This window comes from Mytilus edulis, chromosome 8 (assembly GCF_963676685.1).
Source record: "Mytilus edulis chromosome 8, xbMytEdul2.2, whole genome shotgun sequence".
In the NCBI taxonomy this organism is placed as follows: domain Eukaryota; kingdom Metazoa; phylum Mollusca; class Bivalvia; order Mytilida; family Mytilidae; genus Mytilus; species Mytilus edulis.
Window position 1 is genome coordinate 14,881,264 of NC_092351.1, and position 18,243 is coordinate 14,899,506.

Below are 18,243 nucleotides of genomic sequence, written 5' to 3' on the forward strand. Positions count from 1 at the left end.
AGAGACCAAAATGACACAGAAATTAACAACTATAGGTCACTGTACGGCCTTCAAAAATGAGCAAAGCCCATACTGCAGTCAGCAAAAATAACAATGTAACACAATTCAAACGAGAATTTTTATTTTAGTTCTTTATTTAGAGACTTATTATTAAGGTTTTTATTACCTTGTAACCTCTTCAGTCACCAAATATTTTCTCTGAAAAGAGATTGATAGTAAAAACTAGGATTATACATCTTGAATGATATGCTGCAGTCCCATCTTCCTGCAGAACTATCAATGATGATTTTTTTATGGCAATTATTATCTTCATAATATAACCTTTTTTGCACTGATACCATGCTAAGCAAACATCAATCAATTACTCACATTTACAACCATGTTTTTTGCAACATTTCAAACAAATTTCCAATAGTGTTATGGAGATATATAGAAAAAGAAGGAAGCCATCTGCATCAGTCATTACTGGAATATAAAAAGGATCAAACATGGTTATTATACCATTACATCCTGCAGTTTCTTGTTTCTAAGACTGTATTTAACTTTATTGTAGAAAAACATGACAGTTTGCAATGTTTGCAGTATGAATTAAAGCAGAATCATTAATAATGTTTTTGCGCTATTTGTCTGAAGATCAAACATTGCCGTAGCCACAGTTTATATTTAGTTTGCTAATCTAAGATCACGTTTCTTCTAGTACCACGTCACACACAATTGATTTTTACAGTATAATTGATATTGATATTTAATATTGTCTTTGAAATAGCCGATAATTAATACCATTTGTGTAATTTAATTGGTGAGGTAATGTTGAGTTTCTGTAAGTTTATTGCCAACCTTTTCCTGTTATCCCAATGTCTTCAAACATAGTTAATTTATACTCGCTCATAAAATGGCTATAAGTCACGACCTTATCGATCAGTTTCCAGGTAGTTTACATCTTTAAGATTTAATTAAGAGTTGAATATCAAGAGACCATCTTGTATTTTACATGTTCAGAACAAAGGTGCCATAAACTACCTGGTTATCTGTTATATTGATGAGTATAGGAATCTCCTGTGACGAACTTTGCCATTCTAAGGCTCATTTGATTCTTGGATGTTAGAGCAAAGATAGGGTCAAAATTGGAAAGATAAGATGGGAAATTGATTTTATAGGCAATAAAATGATACAGAATTCCTTCATGGTGAAATGCATATTGTTTGTAATGTCATCATTTCTATAAAAGACTCGGTGCAGAAGATTAAATAGTACAAGATGTTTACTGTTTATTTCCTGAAAATAGTCAACTTGTTAGCAGATCTACTTTGTTGACATTTTTGTCCAGGAATCAATTTTCATATGATGTAACAAGTTACAGTGACTTGACTGTTAGTGTTGCTCTCCACCAATTGCAACTCATTCAAAATTTTGACCAAATTGCAATTTGTTTTATTAAACCAAATTGTTCAACTTAGAGTACTTCTAGTATTACTACCATTAGTATAATGTGGCCACTAAACATAATTCTTTCAGTTCTCTACTTATTGTTTTGTCAGATTATATTTCTAGAAGCACAATGAGGATCAATGAAAACCTTTTTTGAATCTTTGATGTTTGAAGCATAATCAATCCGGCTTCAAAAATAATGTACAAATTACAGAGTTTTAATTATGACTGTAGACCCTGATTAAACTTTATTTTTTGTTTACAGTATATCCGATGTAATAGAGCAGTTTAAAGAGGAAGGTTTTACATTGGTTAACAGTGAGGAGAAGTTAGTAGACAAACAGTTTGCTGTGGACCCATTGTGTAGTGATGTACTAATGTTTCCTGGAGAGTATAGAGAAGATCTCGTAGATCATGATCTTTATCTAGGAGGCAAAATTGTTATACAGGTAATTGTTTATTTCTTGTATGAGGCTCATCTATATTTCTATGATACCAAAATGAAAAAAAATGTCAATTTTCATTGTTGAGGACATTATTAGCCAATCACAATGTATTGGTGAAAGTGGACTTCCCAGTTGAGACAACTATCCACCAAAGTTCAAATAAAATGGCTGTAAGCAATTATAAGCAACCGTACTGCCTTCAACAATCCAAATCTTCTTTCAATCATATTCAAGTATCATGTATAGAACCAACATAACTAGGATTTAGCACTCAGCTGATGCCAAGTCTGCATATTATTTGTGTTCTGATTCAATTGTTTGATTTTGATGTGGATTTTCTCCTCAAAGGATTAGTGTGTAAATATGGATCTATGTTGATTGCAATATATTGATAAACTTTGTGTACATTTGTGTTTTTTGTAGGATAAATCAAGTTGTATAGCCCCACATTCTATTAAACATTTACTTGGAGATGACAGTGATATCATACATGTCAATGTAGGGGCTGGTCTCACCACAGCACATATAGCCAGTCTCATCAACAACAGCAATAATCATGCATGGGCGTTCGGTGCAAAATCTACGTCTCAATCAAAAGCAATACAAGCTCAATTTGAGAAATGTGGAATCAAAGGTAAAAAGCATGCAAGCAGGTTGTTGTCTCTTTGACACATTTTTCTCCTTCTCTATATTCAATGAAAAAATCCATGGTCTTTTTTTTTTTTATCCAAATCTTTATCACAAAATGAATTTACTTATGTTCACAACACAGAATTGAGCAATGAAATAAATAAATATTCAGACTTATAAAAGGGCCACAGTTTATCAAACTAATAGACTTTACTTATAAACTTTATTATTACAATTATCTTCAAAAGTGATCCAGTTTAATTCCATATATGATGTACATTGGATGAAGGTATTACATCAAGATTAGATTCAAATTTCATATTAGAACAAATCCAAACCAAAGTTCAAGAGCTTTATGTAAATTTTTAAACGAAACTGATATTTGTTCTTGGACAAATTCCAAGGTCAAACTTATATAACTGCTCATCTAATCAAGGTTTTAAAGTCTATTCAAGCTTTTTGAGTGCTAAATGATGGTATAAATTTTTAAATGATTATATATAATAGATAATAAATTCAAATTAACTTCCTAGTGAAAGAATAGTTATGTAAGTTTTCAGAATGAAATACTGCCGGTCTCATCCAAGATAACATGTCTAGTAGGAGTATAAATAATATTGAAGAGTTTAGTATTTATTAAATAAACATTTTTACATATTTTAAGGTTAAATGTTATCATGGTACATGAAAATACTTCACTTTGGTTCTAAAACCATATTTATTAGGCTTATGTCCAGTTTTGTGGCACACTTGTAAATTTCAGAAGTGTTGTCAATTACTTTGTAAATATTGAACAATTACTGACAAGTATTTATAGGTTTAAAAGGAAATAAAGAAAATTAAACAATAAACTTTAACAGTTAAAATCTGAAATGGCTTTGTCACTGTCAATATTTTTCTTCCCTCAGATAACATTGAAGTCAAGTTTTATTTGAACGCCATTTTTATAAATTATGTTAATTAGTATATTAAAAAAAATATATCATTTTAATAGAGCAGACTTGCAGAATCCAAATTTCTTTTTTCAAATGTAAATGGCCAATAATGCGTTTTAGGCTTCTTTTTTTCCTCAAACTATTAGATCAATGAATGTGCACAAGTTATAAGAACTAAATGATTCAAGATTTCAAGTCTTTTCTTTCCATGTGCTAAAATGTGGACAGATAAAATAGTATTTGAGTTTCTCAATGATTTAGGTTGAATCTTTCAAAAAAATAAGGACAGACTCTTTTAGAGTAGGGGTGATTGTTAAAGTACTTTGATTTTATTTTGCCAGTCTTCAGCATCAATTTAACAAGTTTTGTCTGACCTGTTATTTTCTATTAATAAAGGAATCAAAGTGCCAACAGATTCCTTTCTAGATATAGATCATGATGATTCCAAGTACAAGAATGTCAGAGTTATACTGGTAACAGCAGACTGTAGCAGGTCGGCTGTCACTAACCCTGTAGATTTCATTGTCAATGAAGGAGAAGGTGAGTTCTTTTGATATACAAAGTACTAGAGGACTTGCTGATTGTAACAGCAGGTTTGGCATCTCTTATCACTTTTATTTTATAGCAAAAGAAAGATTCTTGTGAGATTTTGAAAAAGTTGCTTTATTTGTTACTTGTAAAATGTCTGTAGGCCTGAAAAGAATTTGGCCTCTTTTCACCTCAAAAATATTACTTCTTTGTTCTTAAACACAAGAAAACTTATGACATTACAGGAACAATAGTCTACATAGAATCTTTATGTAACAGCGCCGAAGGTGCATTAATTTTCTTTGTTATTGACTTTTTCGTATTCAATGAATATAGTGCGTTTAAAGACAGGTTGACTATGACATGTACTAACTGGCTTGACTAGCTTGACAACATTTGTTGCTTTAAAAGATACAGCCAACAAACATTTTACAATGTTTTATCAAATGTTTTGAAATTAATGGAAAACATTTGTATATGAGTTGGTACATTATTGAACCTTGAAATAAGTTTCTGTGTTTTTGAACTTTATAAATAAAAAATCAATAAATCTTTGAGTCAGCTGTTGATAAATGTTTCATGTCGTTGAGTGTTAATGCATTAACTGTAAACTACATGCATTCTACATTTATGTGAAGTCAAAATATATGTATTTTGCTTTTGTTCATACATGCAAATTCCAAATTAGTAATTAACGAAAATTCATACTATTTGTTGTAGACATGAAAATATTAAAAGACATGGCAACAGGAGATGTTAATATGTCCAGAATAACAGAACTTAGTACTGCACACATGAATATAATGAAACATGCAATGAAATGTAAGTACAGGTTACTAAGTTCTTTTCATATATGGTTTGATAACTGAGTACATGTGTAGTCTTGTATCATTTAGTGAATAGCTATTCCACATGGTAAAATATTTAAACTTTCAAATCAGTTAAAATTTACCTTTTTTTCTTTGGGAGAAAGCTAATAGAACCAAAGTGATATCTTGGTACAGTTGATTTAATAAAGCTGTTGTTTCACATTACATGTGGGATGGTACAAAGTTTTAAATTTTATCAGTAAACAACTATGCTGGGTTTTTTTTTAACAACAATACAATCTATAACTCCTTTCACTCTTTAGTTTCCAAGGTGCAAGCAGTTGTATACATGACCAGATCTATACATGAGACAGAAAATGAAAATGTAGTGGTCAAGTCAATGGAATATACAAATATGGTACAACAGAGGAAATTCCCTTGGAGAGTTGTCCCCCCTGTGTTACCTTTCTCTGGAGAGGAGATAGAAAAGAAAATAGGAATCATTGGCAAATACATCAAATTCCATCCAACAGAGAAATCCAGTGGTTGTTTTGTTGCCGTAGTTACTAGAGAGGTATGTTTAATATCAGTTCAGTTATATCTCAAGAGTTCTTGAATATTTCCCCCCTGGTGGTCATTGAAGAAAATTTGCTGATCCTTACTTCAAGTATTATTTTCATTTCAAAACTATGTGGTTCTTTGCAAAATTTTGGTGAACCAAACCTTAGGGTGCTATAAACAGTTTCGTACTAAAAACTAGGGGTATTTCCCCAGTGAGATTTACATACTGATGGAATTCCCTGCTGTTTATATACCACTAAATGAAAAAGTTGATTGTTTTTTATGTTCAATGTGAAAAACATATATTGAAGTTCAATTAAAATGCCACTTTTGTCAAGATTTAAAAAAAAAAAATGTTTTTGTGACTTCCTACTATATGGGAGGCAACTCCATAAACAGCTGATTTTCACCTGTTGCAAAAAGCACTTTGATTTGTCAGGTAAGATAGCTCCTTTCGGAGCAGGCGAACGTAGACTGAAACTACATTTTCTTAAATCAGCCGGATAAGCTCTTCGAAATGCATATTATAAGAAATCTCAAATATATGCACAGGTTACTGATCCGTGTGTCCAAAGGTGGTCTGTTTTTAAGGTTTTTTAGGGGGAAAATGCCTAATTTCCAGCTGATAACTTGTACCAATTTGCATGTTTAAACAAGAGATGTTGGATTTTTTTTTATTTATTCAGAAAGTTTATAGAATTATCTTTCCATTGATGTATAGATATCTATATAACTATGAATATCTGACTTCTGCATGATGGGTCCACTATTACATGCCCTGTTACAGAATGACGTCACGTAAAAAACTGTTGATTGCACCCTTAAGGGACAAATACAAAATATTAGTGATGTTTTAGCATAGAAATGTGTTATCAAATGGAGTAAAATAATTCTGAAAAATATTGTACGGCATGTATACATTAATTTAAAAGCATCAGTTTGGTACATTTAATGCAAATATTACAGATTTGTACATAGCAACCAGATATTAGAAAACCAGACTCTGTGCGAATATTGAAGTTTTTTAATTTTTTGCGACGTCATGATATTTTTATTCAATCTCTCATATATTTGGAACCAAAAGTTACATATGAAAAGTGTAGATTTTTTCTACTTTGACCTTTACTCCTGATCAGTGTTACATAAAGTTTTATTCATTATAATATATATTTGGTACTTTTTATAGTCAAAAAGGTACACATGCCATTCCTAAGAAAAACACTATTTCAATATTTTCTCAACTCAGCTATAACTTAGTTCATATAGTACTAGGAACAAAATCTATTTAAAGTAACTTTATTCATGCCTATTTCATAGTTTTTATTCTATTTATTTAAAAGAAACCCTATTTTATGATTTATTTTCTTTGTAAAACTGATGAAAATGTGATACAGGAAATGTTTGGGATTTGCCAGTTAAACTGTTTGCCACTGGCCAATATGCCACTACCGCGCGACATAAAAAAAGAGCTGTAGTTTCACTATTTGTGGTCACAATCCTTAAAGTAAGACATCATTTTAATCGGTATAGTGTACAGATTCAGAAAAGCTGAGAATTTTTTATATATCGCATACAAGGTTTTGCTTAAGGGACAAATACAAAATATTAGTGATGTTTTAGCATAGAAATGTGTTTGCAAATGGAGTAAAATAATTCTGAAAAATATTGTACGGCATGTATACATTAATTTAAAAGCATCAGTTTGGTATATTTAATGCAAATATTACAGATTTGTACATAGCAACCAGATATTAGAAAACCAGACTCTGTGCGAATATTGAAGTTTTTTAATTTTTTGCGACGTCATGATATTTTTATTCAATCTCTCATATATTTGGAACCAAAAGTTGCATATGAAAAGTGTAGATTTTTTCTACTTTGACCTTTACTCCTGATCAGTGTTACATAAAGTTTTATTCATTATAATATATATTTGGTACTTTTTATAGTCAAAAAGGTACACATGCCATTCCTAAGAAAAACACTATTTCAATATTTTCTCAACTCAGCTATAACTTAGTTCATATAGTACTAGGAACAAAATCTATTTAAAGTAACTTTATTCATGCCTATTTCATAGTTTTTATTCTATTTATTTAAAAGAAACCCTATTTTATGATTTATTTTCTTTGTAAAACTGATGAAAATGTGATACAGGAAATGTTTGGGATTTGCCAGTTAAACTGTTTGCCACTGGCCAATATGCCACTACCGCGCGACATAAAAAAAGAGCTGTAGTTTCACTATTTGTGGTCACAATCCTTAAAGTAAGACATCATTTTAATCGGTATAGTGTACAGATTCAGAAAAGCTGAGAATTTTTTATATATCGCATACAAGGTTTTGCTTAAGGGACAAATACAAAATATTAGTGATGTTTTAGCATAGAAATGTGTTTGCAAATGGAGTAAAATAATTCTGAAAAATGTTGTACGGCATGTATACATTAATTTAAAAGCATCAGTTTGGTATATTTAATGCAAATATTACAGATTTGTACATAGCAACCAGATATTAGAAAACCAGACTCTGTGCGAATATTGAAGTTTTTTAATTTTTTGCGACGTCATGATATTTTTATTCAATCTCTCATATATTTGGAACCAAAAGTTGCATATGAAAAGTGTAGATTTTTTCTACTTTGACCTTTACTCCTGATCAGTGTTACATAAAGTTTTATTCATTATAATATATATTTGGTACTTTTTATAGTCAAAAAGGTACACATGCCATTCCTAAGAAAAACACTATTTCAATATTTTCTCAACTCAGCTATAACTTAGTTCATATAGTACTAGGAACAAAATCTATTTAAAGTAACTTTATTCATGCCTATTTCATAGTTTTTATTCTATTTATTTAAAAGAAACCCTATTTTATGATTTATTTTCTTTGTAAAACTGATGAAAATGTGATACAGGAAATGTTTGGGATTTGCCAGTTAAACTGTTTGCCACTGGCCAATATGCCACTACCGCGCGACATAAAAAAAGAGCTGTAGTTTCACTATTTGTGGTCACAATCCTTAAAGTAAGACATCATTTTAATCGGTATAGTGTACAGATTCAGAAAAGCTGAGAATTTTTTATATATCGCATACAAGGTTTTGCTTAAGGGACAAATACAAAATATTAGTGATGTTTTAGCATAGAAATGTGTTTGCAAATGGAGTAAAATAATTCTGAAAAATATTGTACGGCATGTATACATTAATTTAAAAGCATCAGTTTGGTATATTTAATGCAAATATTACAGATTTGTACATAGCAACCAGATATTAGAAAACCAGACTCTGTGCGAATATTGAAGTTTTTTAATTTTTTGCGACGTCATGATATTTTTATTCAATCTCTCATATATTTGGAACCAAAAGTTGCATATGAAAAGTGTAGATTTTTTCTACTTTGACCTTTACTCCTGATCAGTGTTACATAAAGTTTTATTCATTATAATATATATTTGGTACTTTTTATAGTCAAAAAGGTACACATGCCATTCCTAAGAAAACACTATTTCAATATTTTCTCAACTCAGCTATAACTTAGTTCATATAGTACTAGGAACAAAATCTATTTAAAGTAACTTTATTCATGCCTATTTCATAGTTTTTATTCTATTTATTTAAAAGAAACCCTATTTTATGATTTATTTTCTTTGTAAAACTGATGAAAATGTGATACAGGAAATGTTTGGGATTTGCCAGTTAAACTGTTTGCCACTGGCCAATATGCCACTACCGCGCGACATAAAAAAAGAGCTGTAGTTTCACTATTTGTGGTCACAATCCTTAAAGTAAGACATCATTTTAATCGGTATAGTGTACAGATTCAGAAAAGCTGAGAATTTTTTATATATCGCATACAAGGTTTTGCTTAAGGGTGCTATAAACAGTTTCGTACTAAAAACTAGGGGTATTTCCCCAGTGAGATTTACATACTGATGGAATTCCCTGCTGTTTATATACCACTAAATGAAAAAGTTGATTGTTTTTTATGTTCAATGTGAAAAACATATATTGAAGTTCAATTAAAATGCCACTTTTGTCAAGATTTAAAAAAAAAAAAATGTTTTTGTGACTTCCTACTATATGGGAGGCAACTCCATAAACAGCTGATTTTCACCTGTTGCAAAAAGCACTTTGATTTGTCAGGTAAGATAGCTCCTTTCGGAGCAGGCGAACGTAGGCTGAAACTACATTTTCTTAAATCAGCCGGATAAGCTCTTCGAAATGCATATTATAAGAAATCTCAAATATATGCACAGGTTACTGATCCGTGTGTCCAAAGGTGGTCTGTTTTTAAGGTTTTTTAGGGGGAAAATGCCTAATTTCCAGCTGATAACTTGTACCAATTTGCATGTTTAAACAAGAGATGTTGGATTTTTTTTTATTTATTCAGAAAGTTCATAGAATTATCTTTCCATTGATGTATAGATATCTATATAACTATGAATATCTGACTTCTGCATGATGGGTCCACTATTACATGCCCTGTTACAGAATGACGTCACGTAAAAAACTGTTGATTGCACCCTTAGGACCACCACTTTCCAAATATCATTTGGACCACTTAGTAAACAAATAGATGCTAAAGTTTTAGACAATATCAATGATATTGCTTGCTCTGATTTACACCTCAAATATTTTCCTTGATTACAGAAAATCCTATGCAGTTGGAAAAGTTTGAAGGCCTAGCATCCACTAGATATGCTCATCAAAATAATAAATAAAAAAACACAAAAAACCTTTAGGTCTTCAAACTTTTCCAACTTGTTAGGGAAACTGGGTTGCATACTGTCAGAGTAAATTTCTAAGTGCCATGTTTGTCCATTTATTATGATGAAACTTAAGTAAGAATCAGTGTATGGTGGGAAACTCTGTTGATGTCTGACTCATTTTCTTTAACCTTTATTCAAGATTTTTTTCAATGAAATGGGAATGTTTTGTTGACAGTTTCCATGGTGATGAGGAAGTAAACTTTTATGACAGAGTTGTTCACAATGTTTAAAAGCAACTGATTATCAACATACAAACATTTTTATTTATCTTATAGAAATCTTGGTCATTGTGGTAAATCTATCTTACTGTCTAGACTCGTTGATCCGAGAATTTATACTAAGACGATGAAAATAGCACATTTGTTGAATAAAAACAACAGGAAACTTTTCTAAAATATTCATGCTTTCAGAATGTTTTATTCACATAAAGGAGTATAATGGCATGTAAGGGTAGTGTCCTATTTATTAATCAATAAGTATTACATTGCTTTATTATTTAAAAAATTTAAAACACTTAAAATGTAAGGTAATGTTGTTTGAAAAATTATGAAATAAATTAATGGCAGTTAAATGTATTTAAACAAATGGCTACTTTATATATAAGTACAGATATATTAAAAAATCAACTTTCCTCTTTAAATTAAACTGTTTTAAAACAAAAATCTTTTGTAAGAATGTAAATTATGAGGGTAAAAAATAGTTGGTTTCTCACACTTGGTCTGTTTAAGATCGATGTTTGTTTAAATGTTGAGGCTAAGGGTTTAATTTGTAATGAAAGTATAGAGAATTATATTATACAACAAAAGTGCAGCAATGTCATGGTTTTCCTGTGAAAGTGTGGCTATGGGGCCAGCTTAGGACAACCTCCAGTGTGGGTTTTTCTCGCTGTGTTGAAGAACCATTGATTGCCTTGGGCTGTTTTCTGATCTTTGGTTGAGTTGTTGTCTCTTTGACATATTTCCCATTTCCATTCTCAATTTTAGTATCACACATCTGGTGCTAATACAAATAACACAACACAATTAGATAATAAAATTGAGAATGGAAATGGGGAATATTTCAAAGAGACAACAACTCGATCAAATATCAGAAAACAAAATCTTTCCTTGTAGTGAGGTACTGAACCTTCATGCAGTTGGATTAAAAAAATGGTAGAAATTGGTTCTATATTGCACAATGTCATATTTGACTGCCTGAAGTGATTTTTTTTTCTTTTTTTTTTTCTGTTTTATGATAAATTTGTTTTCTCAATTTATTGAATATTCTTCCATGAAGTTTCGATATCTTCATGCATCTGACCAAGTAAATAGTTTAAATATTTTAATAAAACTTTAATTAGCTATATTCCATGGTGAATTTGATATTGATCCTTAGATGTTTAACATGAAGTGAAGTCAAACCCCATTTTGTGATGGCAGATGCATATGAAAATGGGTGTGTACAATTCAACATTTATAGTAACATTTTACAGCTTGACTTTGTAAATGGAAGAAGATGTCAAGTGGACAATACAAATTTTAAGTTAAAGAAAAAATTACAAAACAAAGTCCAAAACACCTAACATGCAAATATCTATTTTCATGGTCCATTTGATATTTTAATTGACACCCCCTAAAATACATGTAATACATGAACAACAATAATCTGATTATAATTTGTATATAATATATTTTAATAAAACTAGCATTTGTTTGTTTAATATCTATATTATTAACATTCATATTTATATTTGTTATACTATAAAAGAGTAGGCTAATATAAAAATAATCAGGTGAAATATTTCAGTTTGCTTAGGTTGAACTATTGGTTACATGTGTAAACATTCAATTTTTGACTACATGAAAGTTAAACTTTGAATCTGATTTTACAAAGGTCAATAACATGGTGAATCAGTCTTTTATAATATGAAGAATATAAAATGGTCAGAAGTGTTCTCTGTTATCAAAATTGGCATTCAAGTGTCATTTTTTGACGTCATGATTTTTATAACGTTTGACAAATGAGTAATATTGTGCTTTCCCTGCGTATTACTGTACATATATATTTTACTATGATTTGCAAATGCCAACAGCATATTTCCCATGTTAAAATAACCTTTGAATTTGTTAAATGTCCAACAAATGCTTTACAAATGGATAAGTACTTACTATTTTATTCTTTTTCATGTCCAATAAAAATTAACGCTATAAGTATTAGTGTTGTAAAATTGTAGTTTTTTTCAATAAGGAACCTATGTTATATGTAAACAATTTAATTTTGGATGTAACACGTCTTCTGATTGGCTGACGTTATTTTGTTATGAGCCCATAGATATAATTCAGTCATGTGACCGTGACATCATCAACGTTTTTTCATGGTTTTCTACGGTTTAAAATGGAATTTAGAATTAAATTATAAGAAATGACTGTAATATTTTTACTGTCTATTCAAAATAACATAAAAAATGTGGTGCACACTGTTAAATAACCCGCTACGCGCGTTATTCAGTGTGCACCAAATTTTTAATGTTATTTCTTCATAGACAGAAAAAATATTACAGTCATTCCTTAAATACATTTCATTTTGAAGAATTTGATATTATTTGTCTTTGTTGTTTTTGTTACAGGTTTAAAAACTTCTAATAAATTTTGATATCAAATTTAAATATGATTAATAATTGTATATTCACAGCCAGAAGATGCTAAAGAAGCAGCCAGGGATGTTTTAGCAAGAGCCCAAGCTAGAGGTCTACTACCGACCAAGAAATCGAAAGAAAAACTTGTGAATTCAGAAATGACAAATGGTGAAGTAGATCATATCCCCAATGGCCATGACGCTGAGGCTGAACCAAAACTGCTTCCTAAACGGGGTAAAAAAGGGTCAAGAAAGCTTCCTGTGCACCATGCTTCTTCTACGCCGCACCCTAAAGCTTATGTCAAACCACAGGGTGTGAGTCCTGTGGCTAGTTATATAAATGCCGCCATGAAATGGCGACGCCATTCAGCTAGCACAAAATCTACCATCTCTGGAACGTCCGTAGGATCTCGTCTTTATCAGTCTCAAACTAAAGTGTTCACCGATAAAAAACTCAAAGATCAAACCAGGCATGTTTCAGAACATATAAAAGTTATCAAGCACCCGGCACCATTTAGATGAAGTGTTCATTGTAATGTTTCACATCATTCGTTAATATGAAGCAATATTTAATTTAATTTCACCTAGTCCTTGTATGGTCACATGGTTCATGATCACATGGTTCTATTTTTAGATTTTGTGGTGCTAACAATATGATTCATTGGTTATGTTATGAAGTATAGCATGTAAAATAAATGTATGATATTGAAAATACTGTAAACCAACTAATTTCTGCAAGCAATTGAAATCGGCAATCTTTGTGGAAAAATAATGCTCTATAAATGGCTGTGAATAAGTAAATTGCATGTTCACTATATAACTATATTTAGAAAAATAAATTGCTAGAAAGTCAACTGGATAGAGGGCTTAATGCCAAATAATGTGTCCCTGAAAGTTATTTGGTTTATAGTATATTTATGTGAGTGAGAATGAAGCTTTGTTGACTTGTATATATGTGCCATGTTTGTGTTGTATAATGAAATACTACTGCAATTGAACATTTTCATTTAAGTAAGCTATTCAAGAAAATATTCTAAAAAGCAGTGTTTGTGCCATTGCTCCTGTTAAAAGAAAGTTCAAAGCAACAATTTCATTTCTTTATAAGTCTGATTAACGTATGTTTACCATCAATATAATTTATCTCTGGTTAACCCTAACGGGATCAATAGCAAGATTGCTAAAATATTCAGGAGAAGAATGCAAAACATTTGCTTTCAATCTTGAAATAATTCTTCTTCTTATGTTATAGGACATTTTCTTTCAATGTCTGTCGTTTTAATTACTTTCTTGAATAGCTTATATATGTATGTACACATATTTAATTAACTTTTTAAGAAAGTTCAGCAATATTTGTGTTTTCATTCATTCACTTGACCTTTTGCATGAATTCTATTGCAATCTTTTCAGCCTTTTGTTAATGGTAATTTATATATAATTTATTTCATGTTAAACATAATCTAATGTCCATGTTTTGGTGTTATTTTATGGTGTGAATTACATCTTCACTTTCAACCTTTTGTGATCTGTTTGTATGGGAGATAATTGTTCAATATTTTCTTATCTATCAAATTAATATTTGACAACAAAAAGTTGTGTGGTATTAAACTTTACTGGGCCTTTCCGTTTTATATAAGTTGAATATTAATTTGTTTACATTCCCCTAACCTGGTCTACTTTTCAATAATGGAAAAAAGCAATAATGTAGATTTAGTTGTGTTCTGTCATCATTTTACGTCAGTAAAAACCATTATCTTCATTCTTAACAGATGACAATAGTTTTGTTTTATTCATTATAATGTCCAAATAAAATAATTATTTATGATAATTTGTATTATTAGCATAAATTGAATTGATATAAAGTTCCTATATTGGCTTACTGTGATTTACTTACTGATGAGAAATATTTGAGAAATTACTTTTTTATGCCTCTCAATGAATAATGAATGGACAAAAGTAAGATCTAACAACAATGTTGATAATTTTATAACAATGTCATATTTAACTATTGGTTGATAGATGTAGGTAAGATGTATTTACTTGCATTGTTCAAAGAAAATTAATTTTGTTTTCTTGTTATATTTGTTGTTTTTTATCTGGAAAAAGATGTTTGATTATTGACTATTGTTGATTAAGATCTGTTTTACATTTAAGAAAGAGAAAAGCTACAAAGAGGTAAGACAAACTGAAATGTAATTTCTGACTTTTCACTTTTTGACTGAAGTATTCACTCCATTTCTTGCATGTAACCACAAGTTTGATTTTATTCTCACTGGTTTAAAAGTTTTTCAGAAAGATAGATAATGAGCCTAACATTGTCATTTGTCAAAATACAAAATAACCAGTTACCTTGGTTGGATGCTTCGATGTAAAAATAAGTTGCAATACTTTGAAACTTTGTGCACTCGTTATAAAATGTCATCACTAGTTAACATAAAAGATATATTTACAAATAATATTTTTGTACTAAGACTTCTATTTTTGTAGTGATGCCAAGCAGAAAATGGTTTAGGGATATTATAAATATGTAAAGGTTATATCAATTTAACTTGTATATATAATTTAAATATTTATCAAATTGATTTATCAAAAATATTTTACATTATATAGGTGCTTAATATCTTATTTGATTCTGTCTTTTCATAAAAGTTTTTGTTAATATATAGAAATGGACCTGTCCTCCGTAAATCAAGATTTTAACATTTATTACATCAAATTATACAGATAATACAAATGTATTTTTCAATTATTAATCTTCTTACATCAAGACATACTCTAGCTTTTCTGACGCATGTATAAAAAAGATGACGGCATGCATTAAAAGCAGTATGTATGTTTGCTTAATCGAACATATCAATGTGCTTACGGCTCAGTAATAAATGTACTTCTTATACCTGGACTTTTTTTTCTTACGGAATGCATGCATGACATATTTTGCTAAATGTTTCGATTTTATAACGGCCATTAATTCATTTCACCTGACTGCATGACATCTTTTTTCCACTTTAGGATTTTAATAAGATAACATTTGTGTCACTGTGGCTTGAACATTTGGCAAAATGACTTCATTGTGTATTTTTATAAAGATATTAAATTTTAAAGTACATTGAACAGTGATGTCATTTGGAATTGAACAAAACCCAGTTTTGAAAAACATTGAATATTTAATTACAAAACTTTCATTTATTTTGAATTGGATGGATTTTCAGTAATACTGGTTTCAGTCATACCTCTTGAAACTAAAACAACTTTTTATGATAATTATTGATGAATTTAATGCTTTTGGTTGGTTCTCAAATTGATGAAATATTTGAGGGAGTCTTTGTTGAAATGAAATTGAGTTGAATTTAATTTTCAATTTGGAAAAAATTAGTGCTAGCTCATTGAAATAACATATTGAAAATACTATCATAAAAATCCTTGAAAAGATGACTATTGTCTAAGAGAAATATGTTTAATCATCTCAGATTCAAAGTATAGGAGACGACTTTGTTAATTTTTAACACACAATGAGAAAGAACAAATACAACATCTGTTTATAGCTTGATGATTTAAATAAAAAATCAGTTTGCTTGTGTTGAGGTTGTTTAATTAGGAATTGATTTTTGACAGAACCAAAAGGAAGGATACGCCATGAGCAGATTCTCAATCACCTCGTACATTGTAAGAAATGTACATGTATTATGCATCGACCTCCACCAAGTCTCGACGGCAGTCAAAAGTCTACAAGTAGCACTCGAAAGGCTTTCACATCATAGATAATACACATAATGCTTACAAAGACGTGATCTGAGTCTGGAAGATTGTAAAAGCAATTCTGTTATTAAATTATTTATTGAATTTGTTTTGACTTTGCATGTTGGTAGATCATGATGATATCCCTATGACTAGGATTCGTCTTTAAAAAAAACTTTTTATTTACAAATGTAACAGTGGGTATTTTAAAGTAATGGGAAAAACAAGTTGATTTTATATCAGCTCATAAAAAGATATGTTAAAAAGTAAACCAAGAATTCTTTTGACTTTTAGATGGAATTTTGTTTTAATTTCAAGTGTCTCGCAACCTTTAGGATTTTCACCATTTTCAAATAAATAGGCTATTCCAAAAATGTATGAAGGGTTGGATCCCATATGTAAATAGTTTAGTATGGGTAAAATAGGGTTTGAAGTTAATACAATTGTGATACATGTACAAGTGAAAATAAGAATTAGTGGGGTAGGTTATAAAAAAAAAAGGGTTGCCAAACCCTTCATACATGTTTCCCATAAGAACCCTCAGGTTGTCATGGGTGGAATATTTTTTTATCCAAATTATTCAATATTTGAGGGGATGGTTTGAAAAAGTGAATTGAGATGATTGTAGAATAATGAAGAACAGTCAAATACATTATTTATATAGTCTTTATTTTTTTCAAACAACTGGTTGTATGTAATTACAGAAAACTGAATTCAAAGTACAAAAGAAAATTGTTTAAAACCATGATGCTATCAGTATTGATAAAAATTAAGTTAATGCATTTTTAATATTGTTCTTATATTCTGTGTATTAAACAAAAGGTTGGACTGTAATATTTATATGTGTAATAGTATTACAGCTTTGTAAATTCATACATAGTGCTTTATTGTGTCTGATTACTTATGTGCATAACAACATTTCAAACATTTATATTTGTCATATCAATACTTCCATAGCCATGTTACATTTTATCATTCATAAATTGTATAATATGTACCATTTTGCATTTAACATGTTTTATACATGACTATATATACATTACATATGATTTAACTTTCTTAAAGTTATCTAATTAAAGAAAATGGAAAGTAAGTTAATTTGAAGAAAAGAAAAAGTCTTGTAATATATTCTTGGAAGTATAATTGCTTTTTGTCTTGTGTATTTCTGAGACAAGTTTCAATAGAGAAGGCAATGCATTTGAGGGTGGCCAAACTATACACCCTTAAGTTCGGAGGTTATCATTATTTGATGTGTTTTTCAATGAAGAATTTGAAAGAGAATTGAACCCAATATAAACAGAATGTTGATAAATTAGTGGGCATTATTTTTATTTTCTTTTTAAATTCTGGAAAAACCATTTAAAAGTGAAACCCTCCATTTGGAGGATTTTTTCATTTATATGTATGAGATGCGACTGTTTTGCACTAAGAAAACCTTGACTGCAGGCAGTATTTTTTTAGGCCGCACAGCCATTTTGTCTGGTATCAAAATTGTAAGCTTTTGTGATGAATGAATTGTTAAGTTTATTATTATTATTTTATATGAACATATCCGTCCAATTTACAAACATGTACAATAAATAATTGTATCCATCCATTTTAAAATCAGTGCTCTATATTTATTTGTTAATAGAAGTTCAATGTTATTAAAATTATAAACAAAATATTGTATATTGTATTTTTTATCAAGAACCACATATTGTGTGAGCCAATGTTAAAGGCTGTACTGCGACTTAAAATGGTTTACTTTTACAAATTGTGACTTTGATGGAAAGTTGTCTCGTT

General features: G+C 29.8%; 1 protein-coding gene across 4 annotated transcripts in view; it reads left to right on the forward strand.

The window, feature by feature from the left end:
* Positions 1 to 18,122, forward strand: part of LOC139484885 (putative methyltransferase NSUN7) — a 48,468-nt gene extending 30,346 nt beyond the window's left edge. For 3 of the 4 annotated variants that reach the window (XM_071268907.1, XM_071268909.1, XM_071268908.1), the window contains 6 exons: positions 1,694 to 1,877; positions 2,298 to 2,508; positions 3,836 to 3,979; positions 4,688 to 4,789; positions 5,100 to 5,350; positions 12,784 to 14,448. In XM_071268907.1, coding sequence (XP_071125008.1) covers positions 1,694 to 1,877; positions 2,298 to 2,508; positions 3,836 to 3,979; positions 4,688 to 4,789; positions 5,100 to 5,350; positions 12,784 to 13,248 — 1,357 coding nt within the window. In that variant the 3' untranslated portion in view covers positions 13,249 to 14,448. Of the gene's footprint in view, positions 1 to 1,693; positions 1,878 to 2,297; positions 2,509 to 3,835; positions 3,980 to 4,687; positions 4,790 to 5,099; positions 5,351 to 12,783; positions 14,449 to 14,877; positions 14,899 to 16,335 lie in introns of those variants that run through there. The other variant, XM_071268910.1, reaches the window with a different exon arrangement.
* The last annotated feature ends 121 nt before the right edge of the window (positions 18,123 to 18,243 follow it).